This window comes from Atractosteus spatula, chromosome 9 (assembly GCF_055471065.1).
Source record: "Atractosteus spatula isolate fAtrSpa1 chromosome 9, fAtrSpa1.hap1, whole genome shotgun sequence".
Classification (NCBI taxonomy): domain Eukaryota; kingdom Metazoa; phylum Chordata; class Actinopteri; order Semionotiformes; family Lepisosteidae; genus Atractosteus; species Atractosteus spatula.
The window spans coordinates 12,564,265-12,587,187 of record NC_142714.1 but is presented as its reverse complement, the minus strand read 5'-3'; the positions used below and the strand labels follow the sequence as shown (position 1 = coordinate 12,587,187).

Genomic DNA, 22,923 nt, shown 5'->3' with positions numbered 1-22,923 from the left:
TCACAGTTCTTGAGTCCTCATTACATTTCAGCACTGTGTTTGGGCACTTCTTGAGACCTGAGATTTATTTTTCCCATGAAGCCCTTCTACATCAGTTCTGTACGTGTGAAAAGGCGGGGGTGTCTGGCACAGAAGTATGGCCACCAGTGTGAATGTCTGCTTTGTTTTTCCTAAAATGAAGTTTGAGATCAGAATCCCCTCTGGATAGTTTTGGGTGAACTGGGTTATTTAAAGGGCTCAGATCAAAATCCTCAATCAAAGCACCATTTCCTGAGGTTTAGTCCCTCTAGTCTGTGGAGTTGTCATATTAAAGTTTCTAATGCGTCTTATGAGCCATGTCATCGGTGCAGAATTCTGGATGTCTGGTAAATTATAGATGAAGATCTTAAAACCTATATTGAGTGGGCTAGGAATTGGAGAGGCATTGAAGTGTTCCAGCTGTATAAGTAATGGGACTTATATAATATAGGTAGATCAATAGATTTTTAAGGGGACATTAGTCACTTTGCTATTTAGTGTTTTTTTAAGAGAAAATAGAACTAGCTAAGAATCATACTATTTAAATATATTTAAATATAAATGGATCCCTGAAAGCACATGGCAGCTTCTTCTAAAAGTAATATACTGTATTTGTTCCAGGATTCTCCTGGAATGCATCGTCTTGTTCAGTAGAATGCTGTTGGCTTTCTTAATTCTATACAGCAGTGCACTGTAGATGGTTCTTTCTCCCATGAAACATCAATCTGTGTTGCACCAAGAAGAGTTAATTCCCCAGGTCAGGAAAGAGAACACTCTCATGAGTAACTGTGGCATCTGTGGCAGAACTACTATAGTTGACCTATTAATCTAGATGAATACCTTCCATGGCCATTATTTTAATACACTATACTCTTTTCCGATTGAGTGGGTTGGCATTCCCTTTACCTAATTACTTGTTAAAAAATCAATATTATAGAATACACAAAGTACTCAGTTTATTGTGATGCTAAATAACTCAATTTATGAGTTTCTCATTAGATTGTCCATTTCTTAATTACAAAGAAAGCTGGAGTGAAATGGCATTTTACTTTATGGTCAGACATTGAGGAGTTTATATTTCTATCGATGTTTGCTGTGCATTTAGGTTGAGGAATAATTAAATATCTATTCAAAAGAAAATGTTTACAAATGATGCATGCTTCAGTGATTCTTTATCTCAACTGAAGACAGACCTGCAAATTAAAAGCGTTGGTTTTCCTTTCTAAATATTCTTTGTCATACTGATCAAGAAATTTGTGATTGCAGTTTAAGTTATCGCCAAACTTGGTCAAATTAGATAGCACTGAAATACGATTGAATTGAGATAGTGAAGAAATGCATCTTACATCCTTAGGGAGAAAATTCCAAAGAGCAGCTGTTTAATCAGAAAACAGAAAAAAAGAAAAAGTGATGTCTTCACAGGAGTAGTGCAAACACAGAACTCTACAATTTGTTTCATTTCAAAGACTTTGGAAATGATTCCAGGTCCTTTCACTAGGATAGATTACTTGCCAAGAATGTGCTCAGATCTGTAAGATGGTTTGTGTTCTGTTGCAGGTATTAAGCTGTGTGTGATGTCATTGCTGACTGTACAATTTTTCAGTTGACCTCTTGATATGGGTTTGACAGCTTTCCTGTGAAAGTCTTTAGACGTGCCATGTACAGTAAGTCACATCTGTTTGGATGGGCACGCACACACTCACATGACACTATATTACTTAATTACTAAGTGCTTGTGCAGTGAATGGAAATCATGTTAGCAGCCATCTTTCAGAACCTAAGAAATATGCAAGTATTTCTTCCACATATAGAAACATTTAGAAGATAGACCAGATACATAATTCATGTGTTGTGAATCCAGAAGCATAGCTTGCATCGGCTATGCTGGTTTTCATTCCATCCCGCCTTAATCATATTATCGAGGCCTTAATTAATCTAAGACATTGCTTCTTTGGAATATTTGCATTTTGTTTCTAGTCACAAGTTTGGGATTTTATTTTACAGAAAAAAATACGGTTAAAGCTCCAACATGTTCAAGAGCTAGGACCAAACAGTCTAGATTAATTTTGCTATTACTGTAAGTCTATGAAAGGTTTGGTTTTGTAACTGAGGGCTCAGCAGGAACAAAAAACAACAGGTGTGTGGGTAACCAGAACCAGGATTGGGAACCACCATACAATAAACACATTCAATACAATCAATACCTAAACACTTTTTGACTCTCTGCTTGAGGTATCCTGGAACATACAGTACTTACTCCCGAATTTTCCCAGATGTTCCTTTCCAGCCTACTCTGCTCTTCACTCATTAGCTGATGTGTCACAGAGCCTAGCAGTCTCAAGGCATTAACAGGCCCATGGTCAATTGTTAGCCTAGATTTGTGGAGAGATTAGCATTAACCCTCTGCTTATATTACAGCCTAAAACTAAGCACTTTTGGCAGTGCATCCATGCTGAGTCAGAGCTAAGATTTTCAATACAGTAACTACTCACAGTATATACAGTAAAAAGCAGTCTCTGAAATTGCTCCAACCCTTCACTCGGGAATTATCATTGTCCATTAGTTTCATACTGTTTACTTTAGAAAAACATAGCTTACCACAAAATCTTTTTATTTTCTGTGTCATGTCATTCAGACTATATGATCTTTTTTCAGATAAAACAGAAGACCTTCTGTTTTGAAGTGAACAAAATCAGTCCATGATACTCAACAGAATAAAAAAAAAGTACAATTCTCTCGTAAGATGTCTTGTGCTTTTTATAAAAATATCCCTCTCTCCGTTCACTACATAAATACATGAAGGTGTAATGTAGCTTTTAAATAATGTAAATAATGTTTTAGTTATTAAATAATGAAATTAATTTCAGTGTTTTCAGAAGCGCTTACCACTCCCCATTGTTACACAGTGTTGTAATTGTTTCCTCTGTTCTGTCTGTCACTATTGGAATATCCTCTGTCTACAATGACGAGTTTTTCCTTTTTCATACACTATTGATTGTTATGAGAAAGAGCTATTTAAAAAGTGAATTTATTGTGTATTATCACATCGATTTGATCTCCAGCTGTTATTTGTTGGGAGCAATTGGGGAAAAAAAAGCTTGGGGCCCGTTTATTCTTTTTTACATTTTTAAAAAATTTCATTCTATTCATGTTTGAAATGTGAACAGAAGTAGATGAATACCTTTCACAGTGGAATTATGGCGGTAGCAGGCATCCAAGGAGATTGACAGATGATACTAGGTATGGAACAGATGCTAATATTGATTTTGAGGAAGACATTTTATATTAAAAAAAAAGAAGCAGAGCATTTAGCAAAAAAAAAGTAGGTGAAAGGGAACGATAAGGAGGGAAGGCTGGTTACATCATATAAAAGACAGATCCAGCTTATTGTTCTGTTTTCATCTTTATAGTCCTTCCCCTGTCCTGATTCCTCAGATCACAGGAGTAGGGCTCCTCTCGGTTGGTGATAAACTGCATCGGCTTTCCTGCACTGGTTGTGCTCTCTTTGTTTATTGCCATGCCTGATTGGTGATTCCACGCTGTTGCAGGGGGATGTTGCCAGGGGATTTACCAGCTTGCAGTACCAGCAATCATGTGCCTGGTATTACAATAGCTATTTTTAATTCTGAAGAGTTCTGTGATACAGGCTTGTTCAACCCAGGGTTTAGCTCTCTCTCATTTCTTTTTGGCACAGATTCTTGCATTCTTTGCTTTATTCTTATATAGCCATGTTTTAGTTACTGGAGTAATAGATGTAATATTATTATGAAGTAGTATCATGAGGTTTTGTGATGATAAAATCCGAAAACATTATAACCCATAGCACAGCAGAGGGATATTTTGAAGATTGTAAGGCACATAGTACAGTACAGTGTAGACTATATATTTATCAATACTTTTGTAGTACATAGAAATGCAGAACATTCTAGTTAATATACAGCTTATAAGCCTAGTAGACTTGACTTCATATTGATTTAGTGGACTTCTGAGGACAATTGACACAACAGGAGATTGAGGAAGGCAAAGAATTTCTTGTGATCTATTGGGCCCAGTCTCAGTCCTTGACTTAGAGGCTGTGCATGCTTACAGCCTTGGTTACTGGCAGAAGATGAGGAGGGCTCATGTGGTGGACTATACATGTCTTTCTTAAAAGTGCTGACCCTGAGCACCCTTGCAGCAAGGTTAATGCTTTGCTAGACAAAGAATTATAGTGTCCTAGGCCCTCGCCAAAGATGCAATAAAATGTCCTGGAGACAGCAGGAGAAATGAAATAAATGACAGCCAGGTGATAATAAAGGCCAGACACAGGGGAGAGAAGTGAATTATGGAAGTGGAGAACAATGACCTTTGCCAACTAGCTAAGGGCCGCATGTGCATTTCATGGGACTAAAAAAGTGGACATGCATGTGGATTTGAGCCAAGTGCAGGGCAATTGTCAGCATAAAATGAAACACATTACTGACATTTATTTCTGCTGTCTGTTATGGACAAAGGGTGGGATTTTTCAGTCTAAAACAGGAGTGGTGAAATCCAGTGTGTTAGATTGTTGTACTAGCTAAGTTATACTAAGGCTACTGTACCTCTGATTATAAAGTAGGTTTTTGTTTCCTTTAAAGAAGCAGACAGCCCATTTTTTTATGTATATCATCCCTTCAACTGTGGCAGTTGAGTACAGAGGATCTGTGCAACAGTTGTGATAAAACATGGCACATGGTGTCTTCTTACAGGCATGTTATTACACCTGTCAATATAATATTAAATACAATTTATTAATTATCAGGATCCCCAAATTTAATGTTTCATTTTCCAAAAATGTACATTGTAAAGGGCAATTTTAAATGACCAGTAAATGTAATCATGCCTGTCATTTCAGAGATGAAGTGTACCTGCTGTTTGTTCAAAGGACCAGACTGGATCGTAGATCACGGAATATGACATTGTGACCTCAAGCAGTGACTCAACCAATCTAATTATACAACTGTTCAAAAAAATCTTCATGCTTTAAAAAACAGACAAACAGAAGAGTACAGATCTGCACACTTAACTAGATACTTTTTCTTTATTTTGCTCAGCTGGTGAGCAGGTGTTCACATTCTCTGATGCAGTTTGGTCCTTTGAGGAAGTCCAGCTGTCTTTTGGTTACAAATACAAGACGGATGGTTACACTTTCTATAAATTGCAGAAATAAAGACAAAAATTACACACAAATGATGTGTAATATTTTGTAAGGAATAACCTCATCCAATAAGAAAATGCCTTCAGGAGTGTTTATCGAGGAGTTAGGTATGAGAAACGTAGGCTTAACTTGCTTGATGAGGATCAACTGCCCAGCTGTATGATGAGGAAGTCAGGTCTCCAATAAAGAGAGAGAAGTTAACCAGGGGGGAGCTGCACAGGTTGAGAGGAGGGATGCAGAAGACAAATGTGAAGGAGAGAAGGGGTTCATGTATAGTATTTATAGTTTTTCGGGAAGTGACTTCATGGACAATTATGCATTAGAGTTGCAGAGGAGAGGGAGACCTCTGGCTGCTGTCATCCCTCCTGAAGCTTCTACATACTCTACATAACAATAGTTACACTGTTTGGGTCCCCACACCTGGTTCTGAAGGATAAGTATGTTTGCAGTTTTTGCTTTAACTGGGCCTGTAAGGACCTACAGCAGCAACACATTGGCTTAATTGGATAAATTTAACAGCTTCTCCCAGGTTTTCAGGGGCTTGTGCTCCGAACAGATGTGGATTGAGGACTCTTGGTGTGTATGACATTTTCAAAAGCTGCATGCTATACTCTTCACCTGCCTCGGTAGCCACAAAGATGTGTGCATGCAGTTGTTTAAAGAGAACCTCAGATTGAGGTTCATTTAGTTCCACGTTGAATTCTTTATAAATCATGAATTAACATTCTGCACTGTGTCCAGAAAGCGGTTTATAGAAATCTGAGTTGAATTACCGACATATTATGTACTTAAAATTAATTTGCAAAAACTGAGCAGAAATCTGGTGAAAGGCAGTTGTGCATCTTGTCTCTTAGTGTAACTAAGATGGTCAAAATGCATAAAGTAATACCCTGTGACTTTGCTTGAGTATACCAGCAGCTGAATGAAATAGCAGAAGGAAGTTTTAAGGATGAAATGTAGCTGAGAGGTTTTCTGATTGTGAAGATGTTAATGATGCTAAATAGTCAAGAGACTGATTGCTTTAGCAAAGACCACGTTAGCCTACTGCAGTGATATCCCCAGAGAAAGTCTGTGAAAGCAGCATGAATGGCAAAGATCTGGGATGCACTGGAAGATCCCAGTGGCTGTGTTGGTTGTCTTTTAAGGATTATATAGGCAGGGTGTAGTTCTTCCATTTGAACCTAATTTCAGGAAAGCAGAGTTAAATCTGGCTGGTCTAATAGATACCTTGTGCTATATTTAGTGATTCATAATTGCTTCTCGTCATAAAACAATGATAAAAGACTCCCTGATGTAAAGTGGACATGCTTGTATTAATTGGCAAATCTGGCCAAAACAAGTATAGCTCCTCAGGCCCTGCAGAGGAATTGAGGAATTAAAGAATATATTTAACATGGAAGGCATATGAAAATATTCTTGCTTAGCCTCAAGTGCTAATTTAAGAAAAAATGTCTACGGGTGCATGAAATAAATATTAAAAATTTAGTGTTCACTGTCCTATAAAAGCCGTTATGAGAGAGGCAAGGGAGAACAAAATAGCTAAGCTATTTGCTGAATATTCATATTTTTAAAGTTCATGAAACTTGGAATATTTTTGGATAAGCAGATTGCAAAGCATGGACTGACTCGTCCAAATCTGTAACCTTGCAAAGGAGGTTTTGGGGGTTTTCTTTTCTCCAGGTTTAGGTTTGAAAATCAAAGTTTGTACTGATACATTATTGTGCCTGTGGTCAAATTTTTCTTTTTATAATAATAGGGTCGAATGTTTAATTATTATATTTTTCAGAATAATTGTTATTTAAGAATTAGAAAAAAAAGTTTGTAAAATAACTCAACAAACCCTTGATATAAATTACTTTGATAAAAACATAAATTCCATTTTGCCCAGAAAAACATAGTCTACTGTGCCTTAAATGGCAGAAGATTAAATGACATCTAGATTAGAAATATGTTGGTGAAAGCAGTGCTATGACTTAACTTTATATACAACAGCAGTACAGCATAGTACAATGTTCATGGTTAAGCATATTAAGGAAACATACTGGTTTCTATCAAGACATCAGGATGACATCCTTGGATCAATAATATGTGTATTATCATCTGAGTAGATGGGCCAAATGGCCTCCTTTTGTGTTTTCTTTCTTATGTTCTTACCTTATAATGTGCTACAAAGTAAATAATTACTCCAGATTTTTCTTTTTCTTCTTCTGGAGAGGTCTTCCTACAAATTCAGATGTTTTTTCCAACTTTCTTCTTGGTGAAACCAAATCTGCTTAAATGTCTTGACAGTGTCCTAATGCAGCCTTTATTAAATTTGATTTTGGTTACATTTTTTTAAATACTTTGTCTACCATTTTCATTAGCATCTTCTTGGGTGTGCAACTGTTTATCTTCAGCAAAGTTTCCATAAAAACAAAACTTTCCTTTTCACTCAAGCCTGTCGTAATCCCCTGAGGCAAGAATCTCATTTTCAGAGGAGAGAATGATTGTCTTGTAAATACATTGACCTGAAACAGAGTAACAATGCAGTGTCCATCAGCACAGTCACAGGGATACCCAATCGCAGAGGATAATGTGAAAATGAAACTAGAAGAAGGTTACCACGGAACAGAGATAGTGAACAGCATGTCAATGCTGTGGAGAGATTTTTAGTAAGAATGAATCATTTTGGAGCCTTGGTTATGAAATACAAATCATTGAAAAAAATGTAGTGAGAGAGGGACACCTAGTCTTCCAATTGCTGTATTCTGGTTCTTCTATCTTAAATATGATGTGAAGGTAGTGGATTTGGAGAGTGTTCCATTTCACCACATTTAAAACATGCTGGTGTTTTTGATTGTGGTCTTCTAAGAAAATGCTAGTAGTTAAAAGTTTTTGATATTGTGATTTGGAAGTTTGCATTTTTTCATGGACACTTTGAGATCAAAATCTTGATATTTAAAATAAAAAAAACAACAATAAATCCTTTCCGTATTTGGAAAAGACACACCCTTTTGTTTTATACTGTTTGCTACATGCATAATGCTGTGCTTGTTGGGTAAGCAAGCAAGGTCTCACAGAACAGACGCAGGCTATGTGCACATTCTGCAAACAAACACTTTAATGAATTATCAGTGAAGGCTCTGTTCATTTCTTTTACCAAATCAATAAAATAAACATAAGAAATGAAAAGGGGCTATTGTTTGCCTCAGGATACAATTTGTACATAGGACCCAAAACAGTCTGCATCAAATCCTTTTGCCATTTTTGCACATCATTTTAGTTTCATTTTCAGACCTTTAAATGAGTGCTTTTATTATTGATTTTAAATCTACTGAAACATACAAGTTTTTTGAGCAAACTCATATACTATACGTGTATTCTCCTTCAAAGTCCATGATAGAGTTATTCTCTTCCTCACATTTTCTTGAATGAGTGATATAAAATTTAGGTCTCTTCCTGGTCTGTTACCATTTAAACAAAGGTGTCATAGTGTTGGTGGTTTGTATTTTGTTGCGTCTAGTTTCCCTATTCCCTATCTTTGTTCTTACACTGTGCTGGTGTGTCTGCCTGTTTGCTGTGAAATAGGGCTTCTGAAAACCAAATGGCATAAGGATAGTAGAGATGAGGTTCTGTTTTAAAGCCTGGTATGTACAAACTGCTATGTACGTTTAGGTTCTCCATCTTGAAATCGTATTGATTTAGAACAGCAGAAGGAGATGCAAAGCTGTGATGCTTAACTGCATCTTTTATTCACTGCCCTGAATAATCCTCAAAATTTTCATGTTCTCTCTGTTGTTTTCCTTCTGCACTGTCTGTGCAGTAATGGTGTGCAATTGATTCTTTCCATTGAAAACAATCACGTTTTCAAGATCAGTTTTCTTTGGTGTAGATGTTAAATAGTAGCAGTGTATCCTCCTAAATTGTTTATTTTTTTTAAAAGAGGTAAATTTTAGTTGTTTCTGACTCATGTAGGAGGTTGAATTGGAACAGATATTTTTAAATACAGATGTTAGCACGTTTTAATTTCCAAAAGCTAACAATTTCAACATTTTCAGTTTACTACTATGTTTTTTTGATGTTTTGAAAATAAAGCATAACGTTTTGCACTGAAATTAATGTTGATTTTTCACCTTCTAGAACTGCAACCCACCCGAAACGCAAACGTTAAGAATGATGAATTAAAAATGAAAGAATCCAGCTCAAGAAATATAGTAATATCATGACTTAATGACCCCCGATGTGTTGTTAGTCCAAGAAATTTCTATTATGCCGATAAAACTAAACACCTGAATTTAAAAGAGCACTAATCCCTCTGTGAAGCCCCGAGGTTTAAGATAACCAGTGTGCTGAAAGATGTCGGCTCAATATCCCACTAATCCTCTCCTTGCAATGTGCCAATTTCTGTCCTGAATAAGGCTTTGAAGATAAATAGCATCATCTTCTGAATTGCATGCCCTTTCTTCCTGTGCCACCTCAGATTGCTGGGGGCCCAGCAGCCATCCCCTTCTACGGACTGGCACCGAGGACCCAGTCTGCTCTGACAGAGACTAGAGGATTATCTGCTGAACAATAGTCATTACATTTATATAGTGCTTTTCATTCACTGAGGCTTCTCACAGGGCTTTATGAAACTTGTCAATGTCAAAATGAGATGCAGTGACCATAGAAGACTGATGCTCTATTGCGCAGTTAGCGGCGTCCCACTTGTGTGCAGAAAAGGGGCTGCTTGCATGCTAATATTATTCCCCAGCATGTTATGAGCTTCTCAGTTCAACTCGCCTCCAAGCTAGTCGAGGATAGAGGTGTGGACAAGAAGGGAGAGGATAGCCTGCAGAACAGCTTCAAGTTTCAAGTGTGTGTAAATAAGAATATGATGAATGGTGGAATGGCACTTGACTTGATTGACTCAACATATTCAACTTTTTCGCAGAAATAGACTTGCTTCTGTGTATGTTACACACTCTAGGTCAGGTTTTCCTAGCTCCGGTCCTCAAGGTTTGGAATCCAGCAGGTTTTCTATGTCTCCTTGGGTTATGAACGGCTCTTGAGAGACGTGTTAAATTGATTCAATTAAGGTATAATGGGACCAATTCATCCCTTCTGCATAGCACTAAGCTGTTGCCAATTTAAAGAGACACAGAAAACCTACATGTCCCAGACCCTGAGAATTGGGAGACCCTCCTATAGCTGCTGGTGCACACACATGGTTTCTGGACTGAACACACTTGAATGTCTGGCATTTTAAACAGATTTAAACAGACCTGTGTAGTATTGTCTTTCACTGAGCTCGCTGTTCCCCGGTGGACGGAGCAAACCACATGTTGTGCTAATCAGACATGTCAGCCAACTATGAAATTTGATACAGTAATGTAAAACAGACGTGTAAAACATGTATTAGTTTAGCAGGATGTCATGTTTTATAGAGGCCACGGACATAGTTCTTAAAATCACAGTGCTCATCCAGATCTATTTATGGGAACTAAAACCTTTACAAGTCCCTGTAATCTGCTAGTTCATTAGCTAATAAGCTTCTTTCAGGCATCCCACTGCTTTGTGACAGCTAGGATTAAACCAGATTGCTTTCTGGGTTTTTTTCTTCCCTTTTCTCCTTTTTTAACTCAGTGGTTTGATACTCTGGAAGATAATTGGAGAGCGGTTCTGGGTCCTTGATCAACTGTGACTTCTGTCAACAAGCTCTAAGGCAACTCGCAAGAAAGGCAGAGCTTCTCTCACTTCCTGTCTTCATTCTTCAATGTGGAGGGCTGTGCCGGAATGGAGAGGGAGAATGTGAGACACTCAGACAAACTGAAATATGTTGTGCCTACGGTAACTGTTGAATCGTGCCCTTTCTCCCTTTTTACTGGGAAATCACTGCGAAAGTGGATGCAACTTGGCATAGCTCCACAATCAGAGGCATTTGCATTCCTGTTTTGTTTTTTACAAATCTGCTGTGCAATGCAGTTTCACTGGAGGAACGTTCTTTAATGCTTTCTGACAGTTGAACCACCCCCTAGGATAATTCAGCAGCAGAGTTTGAAAACATAGCTGGCTTCTGGAGGTCAGCTCTAGCTTTCCTGTTCAAACACAAGATGAATATAATATAATTACCATATGATTAGAATTAATGTGTAAACAGTAGACACAGGGCTTACCAATCATTATCGTTCATGATCCTGAAGTTTCAAGCTTTTGCTTTGTAAAACTGACCAATCATATGTTTGTTTGATCTATGTGGTTTAGTTAGGGACTGCTGACTTGATTAAAGTCTTATGATACTGGGTATGAATTTTTCGAGGATGTCTTTAAAAGGGTCTTTTGGTTCCCCATATTCAACGTTCCTTTGCCTCATTTTATATTTTTGCCATCTTTCTCCCATCATTTGTTTGAAAACAAAACATTTGTTAGCTGTATTAATCATCGGACATAGTCACCAAGAAATGTGTGATTAATACAGCAGGTATTTAAGATTCTGAAGCCCCTCCCCTGTTTAATGTTGCATCCCATATTACCTTAAAAGCTTCCACCAACATCCTCGGATACTAAAGGATTTTTTGTTGCCTACTGCTGTCCCCTTCCAGTTGCCAATGTGGTCGGTGCCGAAATCCAGTTAGCCAGCAGAGCCTTGACTGTACTTGTGGAGGAATGAAATCATGCTTTTTAAAGAAGGGGAAATATCCATTGGAATGAGATCAGTCTGCCGAGCTGTTTGATGTGAGACATGACGGCTTGAGAGAAGAAAGGGCTGCTACCTTTTCACACTGCTTTTACTGTCCCGTGACACTTGGTTTATCAAGCAACAATCCGAAGTAAAATGTTCAGTCGCTGCGCTGTGGCTGAAGAGCCTGGGTTTTATGGCAGTAAACAGGATCCTTGGAATGACATGAGTCAGAGAGAGGCTCATAAAGCAAAAGAGTCAGAACAGGCGTGGATGGAGAAAGTGATGTATTTGCTAGCTCATGAGTATTGACTGGTCCCAGGCAGAAAAGGCACAAAAGCAAAGAGGAAGTGAGCAGAAAGGGACAGGCATAATGGGTTGGTGTCCTGAGAGACAGTGAGGTGCAGGGGTAAAGAGACATTTTTTGTCGAAGCACGTACAAAGGAGCCATGTGCTCAAGCTGAAATCTAAAAAATCATCACACGAGTTATGAGATGTACTGTAGAATGCGAAATCTCATTAATAACAACATGTTGTATTTTTTCTTATATTAAGCAATGTTTGTATTATCATTTTTTTCCTGTTTAATCAAACATATCAATTGAATGCCAGCAATGCTCATTTTACAAACCTGTGGGATAAACGGATTTGAACAAAATAAATAGCTCAGCACAAATTATTTTGAGATCCCTGCTACTATTATTACTGTTTTATATACCATGGTGATGTTTGTATAAAGCAATACTGCATTATACAAATATTTAGGCGATTCACAGTACTGTAGGTGCTTGTTGAGTATTAGCAAGATAAAATGCAACTCTGCTTAGGATGCTTAAAAGAATAGTAAAAGGCATGTGACACATGGTAGATCCTAATCTATTAATATTTGCACATTCAAGTGTAACACCCTGAGGCATTTTTCGAAAACAGTTTTTAAAATGTTTGCTGACTTTCATGTTAATCTTATGAATAATAAAGCCTCTGAGATTTAAGAAGAATGTTTAATAATGAATCCTAGTATTTTATATGAAGCAGTTTTCAAATTTAATTTACTACCAGACCATTATTTGCCACTTAAGATCTTTTTAGATGTAGCTTTTCGCTGACCAAACTTTCTAAATCGAAAACACTCTCCATTGCATTCTCACTCATGGCTAACCTCGCTGACATCAAACTCTGTCAACGTTTAATAATGTTTGTGATTGGTTGAAGTTCAGTAGTGGTGCTAAGTGGTGTCAAACTTAATTTCAGACACTTGAGCATTTTGTCACAGTCAGGGACAAATATATTTAGTAGTAGTGATTGCATACAGTATGCCAGAATTAAGTGTATATACAGTATTATTTTGTTAATGTAGTTGTTAAAAAAGGACCATATCTGAGCCTAGAGGCTCATGAAGACAGAGCCTATCCCTGTGTCTATAGCATTAAGTGGGTTGAGGGTACATGGCACTTCTGTGGCACTAGTCCATCACAGGGTTACCATCCACAATGGCATTAATTGTTTTTAGGACTGGGTGGAATGGAGCAACTGTTGGAAAGCTCAGAACAATCAAGGTGAAGTACGTGGTACCAGCTTGAGACAGCAGAGTCTATAGCATAGTCCACAAAGTTAAATCTCACCTTGTACAAAAAATATTTAAAACAGTCTAAACAGTGAAAAGCAAAAGCAGTATAACATATCTAACTGCAAACATTTTAATGTCAATACAAGTTCAACTGTAGCAGTCCCATACTGTGGCCGCAGAACAAAACTAAGGATAGGGAAAGTTTTACACTACCAGTCGCTAGAAATAGAACACTAAGCCCAAATGCCAAGAGCTTTTTGACCTAATTCATGATCAATCGCCTGTCAGCTAACTCTGCACTTTTTAATTATTCAGTCAAAGTTAAAACACTGAAGCAGTCTGCAGATAATTCTGGACCAGGGGTCCTTAATGAAACTGAACATAATTTCTCCTGGGTGATGAGATCCGCAATAGAATGTTCAGCAGCTCCAGCCTTTTCTCTGAATGTTCCGAACAGACTAGCAATATGTGTGAATGAAAGCATTATTGAATTTATAAATATATATATTTTTAAGAATCTTAATTATTCATTGTATATTAATGGAATTTTAAACATGTTTTGGGGAATTTTCAAAAGAAGTTTTTTGGCTCTTTAAAGTTGGGACAATATTGAGTGCAAGGTAATATTGGGATTATACCAGAAATGAGGCAGTAGCCACTGACCTTCTGTGATGTGAGGAATTGATTGGAATATTATATAGGCTTTCTGAGTCTGAGTTTCACCTGTTTATTAGTTTTTTGACTCAGTTTACTGCAAGAGAGAAAAAATACCTGACCAGTATGATTTTATAAAATGAATGGGTCTTAAGGCAGTCTTTCTCTGCAAGCCATCATAATTAGTGAATGTAGACCAGAAAATGCTAAAGCTAATAAACTACAGAAGAATAATGAGTATTTTGGTAAATTTAATTTTGAGACAAACCTTGTGATTCATTGCACTTCTGTTTAGTGAGTATGAATCAACTGTAGTAGCTGCCATGACAAGTTATAATGCAAGACCTGATATTTACTGTACATACACTGACACAGTGATGAGCATTTGACACTTTTAAGGGCACTGAAACATCACCGTTCTCTTGTCTGTGCAATGAGCCCATTTTCAAACCCAGGAACTCTTTCAGTTGGGTAGCGAGTGAAAAGGAAAGATGTGATTTTATAGCCTTTCGCTTTGCTCTCTGGACAGCCCCTCTATTATTAATGTGCCTCTCAGACTGCTAACAAGCCAAAGCTCACTTGTTAAAAAGACAGGAAGAGCAGATATAAACAATTACATGAAGCACATTAAGCTAATGATTAAAGAATTACTATAGCCTATTTATCTTTGCTGCTGCCTTGTATAAATCCTCCTCCTGCTACTTTTTGTATCTGCTCTACTATACTGTTACCCTGAAGGCATGAAAGCAATGACTATGGCATGAATATAACCTTTAAGACCTATAACCATTTGCTGATGTTAATTTGTTAATGCCTTACACTGAAGAACTTAATGGGCCTTGCAAATAACCTAAACAATCTTGCACAGACACACTAATTCCATTTAAGAACATAAATGTAACTTAGCCTTTTTTCTTATTTTATTATTTACGGAAGAAATATTTTTAAGGAAAATGGACTGGGGTTTAGGTTTCACTGCTGTGGAAGTGTAATTTTATATTCTCGGATGTCTATATGTGTGTGTTATTGAAACATTTTTATAGTGCAAAAGATGTGGTCCAGTATTATGGCTGTAGTTCAGGCACTCATTAGTAGACAGGTCTTTGTTTATTAGAAATAAATTGAATTCAAGATGATTTAGGTCCAGTAGATATCCAACTAAAGTGTCCCACATGCTTGACATGACACATGGTAAGTGGACACTGTTGTAGGATGCTGTTGAAATATTGGGTTGGAGTTTTTTAGATGAAGAGTAAGTGTGTTTTCCCATCTGATTTCCACTGGGAGCTGCTGTTGTAATTGGATGAGATTGGATGTCGGATATCCATCTAGTTGTGGGTGCAAAGCAATGTCTTGTTGAGGTGATGTTAATCTGCTGAGTGCGTTAATGTTCCTCTCAGAATGGACAACAGCCCTCATAGGGTCATGAAGGAGGCTGCAAAAGATTGACCTATAATAAGATATATGGGATTACGCAGAAGTTAGTTCCATGCCGAAAAGCAGAAAGAGAAAACGGAGTGTTTCAGCTGTTGAGATGAAGGTGTGCTCGCTCCCAAAGAAGGCTCAGCAGCTGAAACTGTTTTTCTTTTTCTTACCACGGAATTAACCTCTACTTGTTCCTTTTCTGCACACACACACTGTTCCAGTTTATGTAGACTATTGTAGATGACCAATATAGAGTCCAGATCATTTTTCAAATAACTTGTATTCGAAATTAATTAAGATAAAGACCTTCCTGATGCCACATCTCCAATAACCAACTAAAATAACTAAAATAGGGGGATTATGTAATGTGCAAAAATGCATGGAAATTTTTCTGTTCAGAAACGAAACTGAGCAACTTTCCCTCCCGATTACCAGTGCTTGTGCTTTTTACTAGGCATATTAATTTTTTGTTCATCTCTGGAACAGTGCTGTGGAGGCCAGTATCTCCTACACACATTTTTTTCACTCTTTTGTGCAATATTAACAAGTTAACTGGTACATCAGCTGGGAGATATCTGAAGGAAATAATCCTTGCTCTCTTGCCCACAGCATTTGCATGCTATCATATTAAAGGTATTCAGTGTACTTCCTTGCAATTTCTTCTGAATCATTTGTGTTTTGATAGATGTGCCCATTGGAAAATGTAAGTAAAATGTAAATGTAAATCCAGCAGCATTTAGCAAGTTTAGCCGAGCCATGCCATATAAGCTGTCAACCTATTTTTTCTTCTACAAAACTGTAGCAGGCAGACAGTCAGTTTGGAACAGGGTTCTAGTTTGTGAACAAAGGCAGGCAGGGGAATCTTGAGTGGTTACTGCTGCTGATGTATCAAGGTGTTTTTTAGGATGCTTGCCTAGAAGGTGGGAATATCCCCTTCTGTTGAAGACAAATCACCAAAGGGATTGCAGCGTGGTGCTGAGACTTCTTGCACTCAATGATGAGGAAGTTGGCAGAGGTAGGGGAGTAGAATTGGGGAAATTCCCTGTGTGCCGAACTCTAAACTCGTTTCTTAATTAGAAGCCCAATAGAGCTGCAGATATAGCTGAGCCTGTGCTGACTTCACTTCTTTCACCTCTGTCTAAATTTTCCATCTGCGTCAAAATTAATCTTCCGTTACAATAAGGCTCTGTGTCTAAAGGTGTGGTGGCCATCAAATGGTATCTACAAGGATGAAATTCTGTAACATCACAAAGCTTATCTAGAACAGGACATTAATCACAAGGGGACATTAATGTTTCTGATTAGAGTGGCTGTGCAGTCTGAATTTAAAGTGAGCTGCGGCGTAGTGGGGGTCTGGGAAGAGGTTGCTGATGTCGGAGGCAGTGAATTCATTTGCCTAGTTAGATTTTTTTTTTATTCTTTTGGATCATTTTCAGCTCATCCTTTGTGGGCTTTGTCTTAGGTCCAGGGACGTTTAGATTAATATGGCAGGTCTGCAGAATAGTAGTAGCAAGGGTTGACTCACATATGATTGTTTTTCCATTAGCTACATTCTGACAAATGTATATGTAACTAATAGATCTTGTGTGCAGCATTAATTTCAGGCCCGAAGTTGCTTTTGTGTTTGGTTAGGAGGTGTTGATCACATTTTATTTAAGATATTTTCCAACCATAAGTTTGGAATCTCTAAATGAGTTTGTCAGCGTTGTGGAATGTGTTTCTACCTGTAATATATCCTTTTAATGATGCTTTCAGGTGCGCAGAACGGTGGCACAGAGGTTAGCGTTGCTGCCATGCAGCACTGGGGTCCTGGGTGCAATTCCTGGGGGGCTGTCTGAGTAGAGATGATATTTTCTTTTAGTCTTTGCACAGGTTTTACTCTGGATGCTCTGATTTCCTCCTACAGTCCAAAGACATAACTTGTACACATGCTTCTGTAAACTACTGGCCCTGGTGTATGTGTTTTTGCCTCTGTGTGACCTGCCATGGATTGGGGGTCGCATGTAGGTTGTATCCTGCCTTGTGTCCATTACTTGCTGGGTTAGGCTCCACCTCCCCTGCAACCCTGTACTAGATAAGGTGGATGGAAAAGGGATAAACAAATGGATAATCTTAGGTGTCAATTAAAGGCATCCCTGTGTCTATAAATTCAGCCCACCAACCTGACATTCATCAGGTTTTATAGTCAATATGGTGAACATACTGAACGCAGGACAATAGCATGTTACTAAATTCATTAAACTGTGCAGGACTTACCAAACAATAATGTGAATACATATTATATGAAGATGGTTTCTTAACCACAGTGGGCTCTCAGTGTGAGAAATACATTTCCACACAAATGGAAATGATGAAATGATGCTGTAGCAAATTCCCAATGAAATGTACTTAGTTGTGCAAATTCAATTACCATTTTGTTCCATTTCTCGAGATACAGGAGTTACTAAAGGTGTCAACTGTTTCATGAGCCTGTCAACCTTTACTATAGGATTCTGCTTATCTCTTTTTCCTTAATAAAGGCTAACAGTCTTTAATTTCTGAATTTAATAACTGTAGTACAGTAGATCATTTGTGTTGCTATCAGGCTACAAATGGCATCAGCACAGTACTTAGTTGTTTAAATGTTTGATATTTACATGCCATCATAATCATTGTAAAAATGGAAAATATTATTCTAGTTGTACAAACTATCGGTAGCATCCTACTGATTCATTATTTATTGTGATTTTCTTCTGATGTTTGTCTCTTGAGCAATCTGAACTCTTCTTTCTATTAATTTTTAATTAGAATGACTTAAATGCAGCTCAAGTCATCTGCAGGTTTTGTTCACTCAGGTGAAGGTGATATATCTTACAGTTTTCTAATTGCTCAGGTTATATTTCTGCAAAACGTAAGCATATACTGCTAGCAAACGCAACACCATCGATCTATGAGGTTGCACTTTTCTAAAGGACACATGGCAGAATGCTTGTTGCCAGACTGTATTTCTTCTTTAGACATACAGTTTGAGCTGGACCATTTGAATTTCTGGTTGGATGTCAGAAGGAGCTTCTCCAAGTTCTCCTTTACATCTCGATTGCAGAACCACCCCTTTCCTTCTACATGGGTTGCCTGTCACCTGTACTCCTGTACTTGACTCTGGCACTTTCCCCCGACAAGTATTAAACCCTCTTGCTGCAGTAATGTATTCAAATACAACTTGATTGGGATGTCAGTGGCATTACTTCACTGTGGATAAGAAAAACCAGAGTTCCATTTGATGATTTACTTTTGGTGCAATGAACGCAATCGGATTCCACTAATTTCTCTTTAAGACTTTTATTTATTTATTTTTAAATGAATGTATATTTTTAGTTTATGCATATAGCTTCCATTCCAGAATACAGGCAGCTGTGTCATGTTTTGTTTGTGTGTCTTTCTATGTAAATGAAGAGGAAACTGGAATTTGAGTTGATAACTGTTCTTTTGCACAGAACCTAACTAAAAAAGCTGCCTAATTGGCATTTATTTTTGGTGTTTCAGAGTCTTGTAGTTTGTGATTTGTTTTGTACAGAAGGCTGTTACAACAGTGCCTTGTTTCAGAGGAACACTTTAAAGACACCAATGATCTGTCTTGTTTATGGCTGCAGTGCCTCGTTGTTTATTTAATTAGGCTGTCTCCTTCACTCTGGTGCTTCTGTACACATCACCATCATCTGAATTGCTCACTATATTCAGAGTTGAGCCATTGGTTTCTTTGTGTGCCCCGGTTCCTGGCTCTCCGTCCTGAGCACTAGCTGAACTCCCCCTGTTTCTGCTGTGTCTCTACACAGATGACAGTGCTTCGGCTGCCAGCAGCATGGAGGTCACGGACCGCATCGCCTCCCTGGAGCAGCGCGTCCAGATGCAGGAGGATGAAATCCAGCTGTTGAAGTCGGCGTTGGCTGATGTTGTCAGACGGCTCAACATTTCTGAGGAGCAGCAGGCCATGCTGAACAGAAAAGGACCCACCAAAGGTATCCTCAATGTTCTACACTTGTCTTTCACTGCCTTTCTCTCGGGAGCGCTAGTGTGTTCCCCCACATCCTGGGAAATTATATTTTTACATCACTAAAATTTGCCTCACTAAACTGAGAAAAGCTTTCTTCCTGAAACAGTGAAGATGTGTATGTACACCTTTAGCCCTAATATTTTTGAGAACACTCTTCATCACATTGTGGTTCACAAGCAAAATGCGTTCTCTTGAGCTCTTTAAGTAATATTCTTGACACTCAGGAATCTGTTGTGTTTAGAATATAAACATTTAATAAAAAAAGTCCGTCCATACAAATGTGTAATTAAGGCAATAGTCTTAATTTTCATTTATAAAAATAAAGGACTGGCAGGCAGTGTATTAGCATAAACGTGAATTCCCCTGTCTCCCACACATTCATACAACGGCTTTTCACCCATTTCAGTGACCGTGATGCAGAGCAATTTGTATTTTCTATGCCACATTGGATCATCAAAATTGAAATTAAATTGAAATTTAGTAATGCCTGTGATAGTCTGATCTGAGGATGCTTTTATGGCCAAGGAGCTGTGCAACTCAAGCATTGAGAGCATTAGTCACAAGCTGGCTGTCCTCAATGCGTCTCACAAAGGATATCAAACTATACCCCGTTTTTTTTTCAAATTGGCAAAATGAGAACCTCTTGTATTCATTCCAGTTGTACCCCATTCCCTTCTTCAGGTCTTGCTCCCTCCCCCCATTCAGTTTTTCTCTTCAGTTCTCTTCCATTTCCTTCTTCCTTCTTCTTTTTCTCTTTCCTTGCTAACTCTTGGCCTCTTTAGACCAGACTGCTGTGAAAAAATCCACTCCTACAGAGAGTGCTAAATCAGGCAGTACTGACAAGCCAGGTAAGAAGCATCCCCAATAGTTCTGCCTGTTGTTCTGTGACTTCACAACCTTTGGGCCTGTCTCTGCATCGTGCACTCGCTAATAATACAAATAGTAACTGCAAATGAGAGGTGTATGTTCTGCAGATAATAAAGGCATGTTCAGAATTTATATAGGCTTTTAACTTGTTAAAGTATTGTGTTATTGATGTTTCAATCCTAGGTGAAGTGTTGCCAAGGTTGTGATTCTTTCTGTCATCTTGGGAGGTGTCTTGCCTCACTTTACCACAAACTGTGCATGTACTCATAACACAGATAGGTTTTTCACGCCACAATCCGGCAGCACTGTGGAATGGTGGTTAGGGTTCTGTTCCTGGGTGGTGCACTGCTGTTGTATGCTTGAGTAAGGTACTTCACTCAGTTTGCTCCAGTAACCATGTCCAGCTTTATAAAAGGCTGTAAATGTGAGGTGCATTGGATATCAGCCAAACAAAATAAGAATAATGCTCTAAAGGGGACTTTTTGAAGATATATATATAATAAATCTGTTTATATTGGACAAAGAATGGAGAGTCTATGATTTTAAGGTAACAGACCTTATCAGTGTAACCAGCTTGTGCTGAAGAGTAGGTATTTATTTAAACATATACAGTAATATACAATAATTCCAATTTGCAAGGAAAAGCTTCTGCATGTGTGAAAAGCAGTTTCATAGTGATCTAAATTGTGAATAAGACCACAGTTTTTAACAGTTCCAAAGTGTTTAAAATGTAGGTTTACACTGGGACAGTCTTTTGGAAGTTAAATAGAGATTATTTTCTTGTCTTGAGATATTAATAAAGATGGATTGCATTTAGTAAATTTAGAATTGAGAGGGGCACCTGAAGATTACAGAAGCTCTTCTTCACATCAGCTTGTTCACTCTCTGTGTCTCTCACTCAGTTTGGAGTTGCTGCTAAAATATCACATGCTGGTAGCCAGCTGAAAATGAATCTCACCCCTGTACTGTTTTCTGGTGGAGGTAAATCTGTTTCCTTCTGTTCTCTAACTCTGCTTCATAAAAATACAAAAGCGTACTGAGATGAGAAAAAAATGTTAGCTGCATTGTGCCTAGTTCCTCTGGAATAAAGTTCGGTTATGCCACAGTAAATCAAGAAATGGGCAAATCCAGTCGCACACTGTTTGCTATTCATGACATTCCAAGTGCAAGGATTATTAAAAAAATAAATTAAATTATCTGTTAGTCACTGCCTTATGCTACCTGATTTTTATGCTGAAATGGACTTTTGGGGTATTCCAGTGCATCAAACAAATCACTAAATTTTTCATATACAGAGTTCCCCTGGGTACCAAAAGCCTCACGTTTTAAGCTTGCATTTCTCCACTGAAATTGTTGAGTGCTTAACAATGTGTTCTGTGTTTTCCTTTGACAGTAAAGTCCCAGAGAGGGACCACAGAGTGATTAATTGCTATTGTGCCTTTATGTGTAGGTTTTTTTTTCTGTGCATTGCTGTGAGAACCAGTAGTGGAAGATTGAAAGCCTGTGCTCCCATCACCCAAGTTCAATCATTTCTCCACTGACAAACATTCTGTACAGGAGGTGAAGTGAGGTGCCTTGGTTCTTAGTAAACAAGAAAATGTCTGGGAGTCATAGCTGGTTAATCCCTTTGTACTCTAATGCATTCTGAACTGTGTTGTTTTTACACTTTCACAACTGCACAACTGATCTGGCCTTAATTTATTATCCATTCTCTGTGTGGTTTTACATAAAAAGTTATCAAGATTAAATTAGCATTAGCTACCGAGTACAAAATTGCTGCTGTCACATCTGTAATTTGTTTTTTTGCTCTTCCTCTGTTTTGCAGCCAGACCCCTGATGCAGGGGTTGCCCTTGAGGCCGACCGTAAACAATGGCACAGTCCTACCAAAGAAAACCAGCACATTGCCATCTCCCTCTGGCACCAGGAAGGACACCTCATCACCAGCAACCAAGAGGTAGGACTGCCTTGGATGACATGTAAGACTGGAGTGAAAGACCCTGGACTGATAACTCCCAATTGAGTCACATTATACATTCCTACATGGGCAGTAGAAGCAAAGCAAAATGTCTTCAAATGACTCTGTGGTCTTCAACCAGCCAGATCAGAAAGCCAACCTGTGGGAGAGACAGAACACATGTTCAGTCTCTTCCATTTCTTCTTCTTCATGATTCCATTTCTTTTGTAATGCAGCTCTTGGCCTTGTAAAGGCAAATATATTTTGCCTTTAACCAGAGACTCAAAAGGCAGATTAAAACAGAAAAGAAGCAGAACAGAAGAGCTTAAGTTTTTGTCACTCCCTGCATGTCGCACTTAGATTTGCTGAATCACACTCACAGCCAAAAAATCAGAGCATGGGCTTTGCTGCTACTGCAAGAACTAGGGACATATTTCAGTATGCTTGGTTCTTGTGGTCTTTAATGCCACTTATTCCTCTTCAGTTCAACTGAAGCCTCATTACATACACGTGCGTTTTACATCTGTGGAAAAATTGATCAACAGATTCAGCAGAGGAGCACAGGTTATTCTATTTGGTTAATGTGTGAGTAGG

At 38.2% G+C, this 22,923-nt stretch overlaps 1 protein-coding gene across 8 annotated transcripts in view; it reads left to right on the top strand.

Annotated features, from left to right (window-relative positions):
• Nucleotides 1–22,923, top strand: part of eml1 (EMAP like 1) — a 75,247-nt gene that overhangs the window by 23,284 nt on the left and 29,040 nt on the right. For 4 of the 8 annotated variants that reach the window (XM_088925059.1, XM_088925052.1, XM_088925056.1 and 1 more), the window contains exons 2-4: nucleotides 19,290–19,472; nucleotides 20,290–20,355; nucleotides 22,200–22,329. In XM_088925059.1, the coding sequence (XP_088781185.1) occupies nucleotides 19,290–19,472; nucleotides 20,290–20,355; nucleotides 22,200–22,329 (379 nt within the window). The remainder of the gene's footprint in view (nucleotides 1–19,289; nucleotides 19,473–20,289; nucleotides 20,356–22,199; nucleotides 22,330–22,923) is intronic. The other 4 variants (XM_088925055.1, XM_088925053.1, XM_088925058.1 and 1 more) reach the window with 1 other exon arrangement.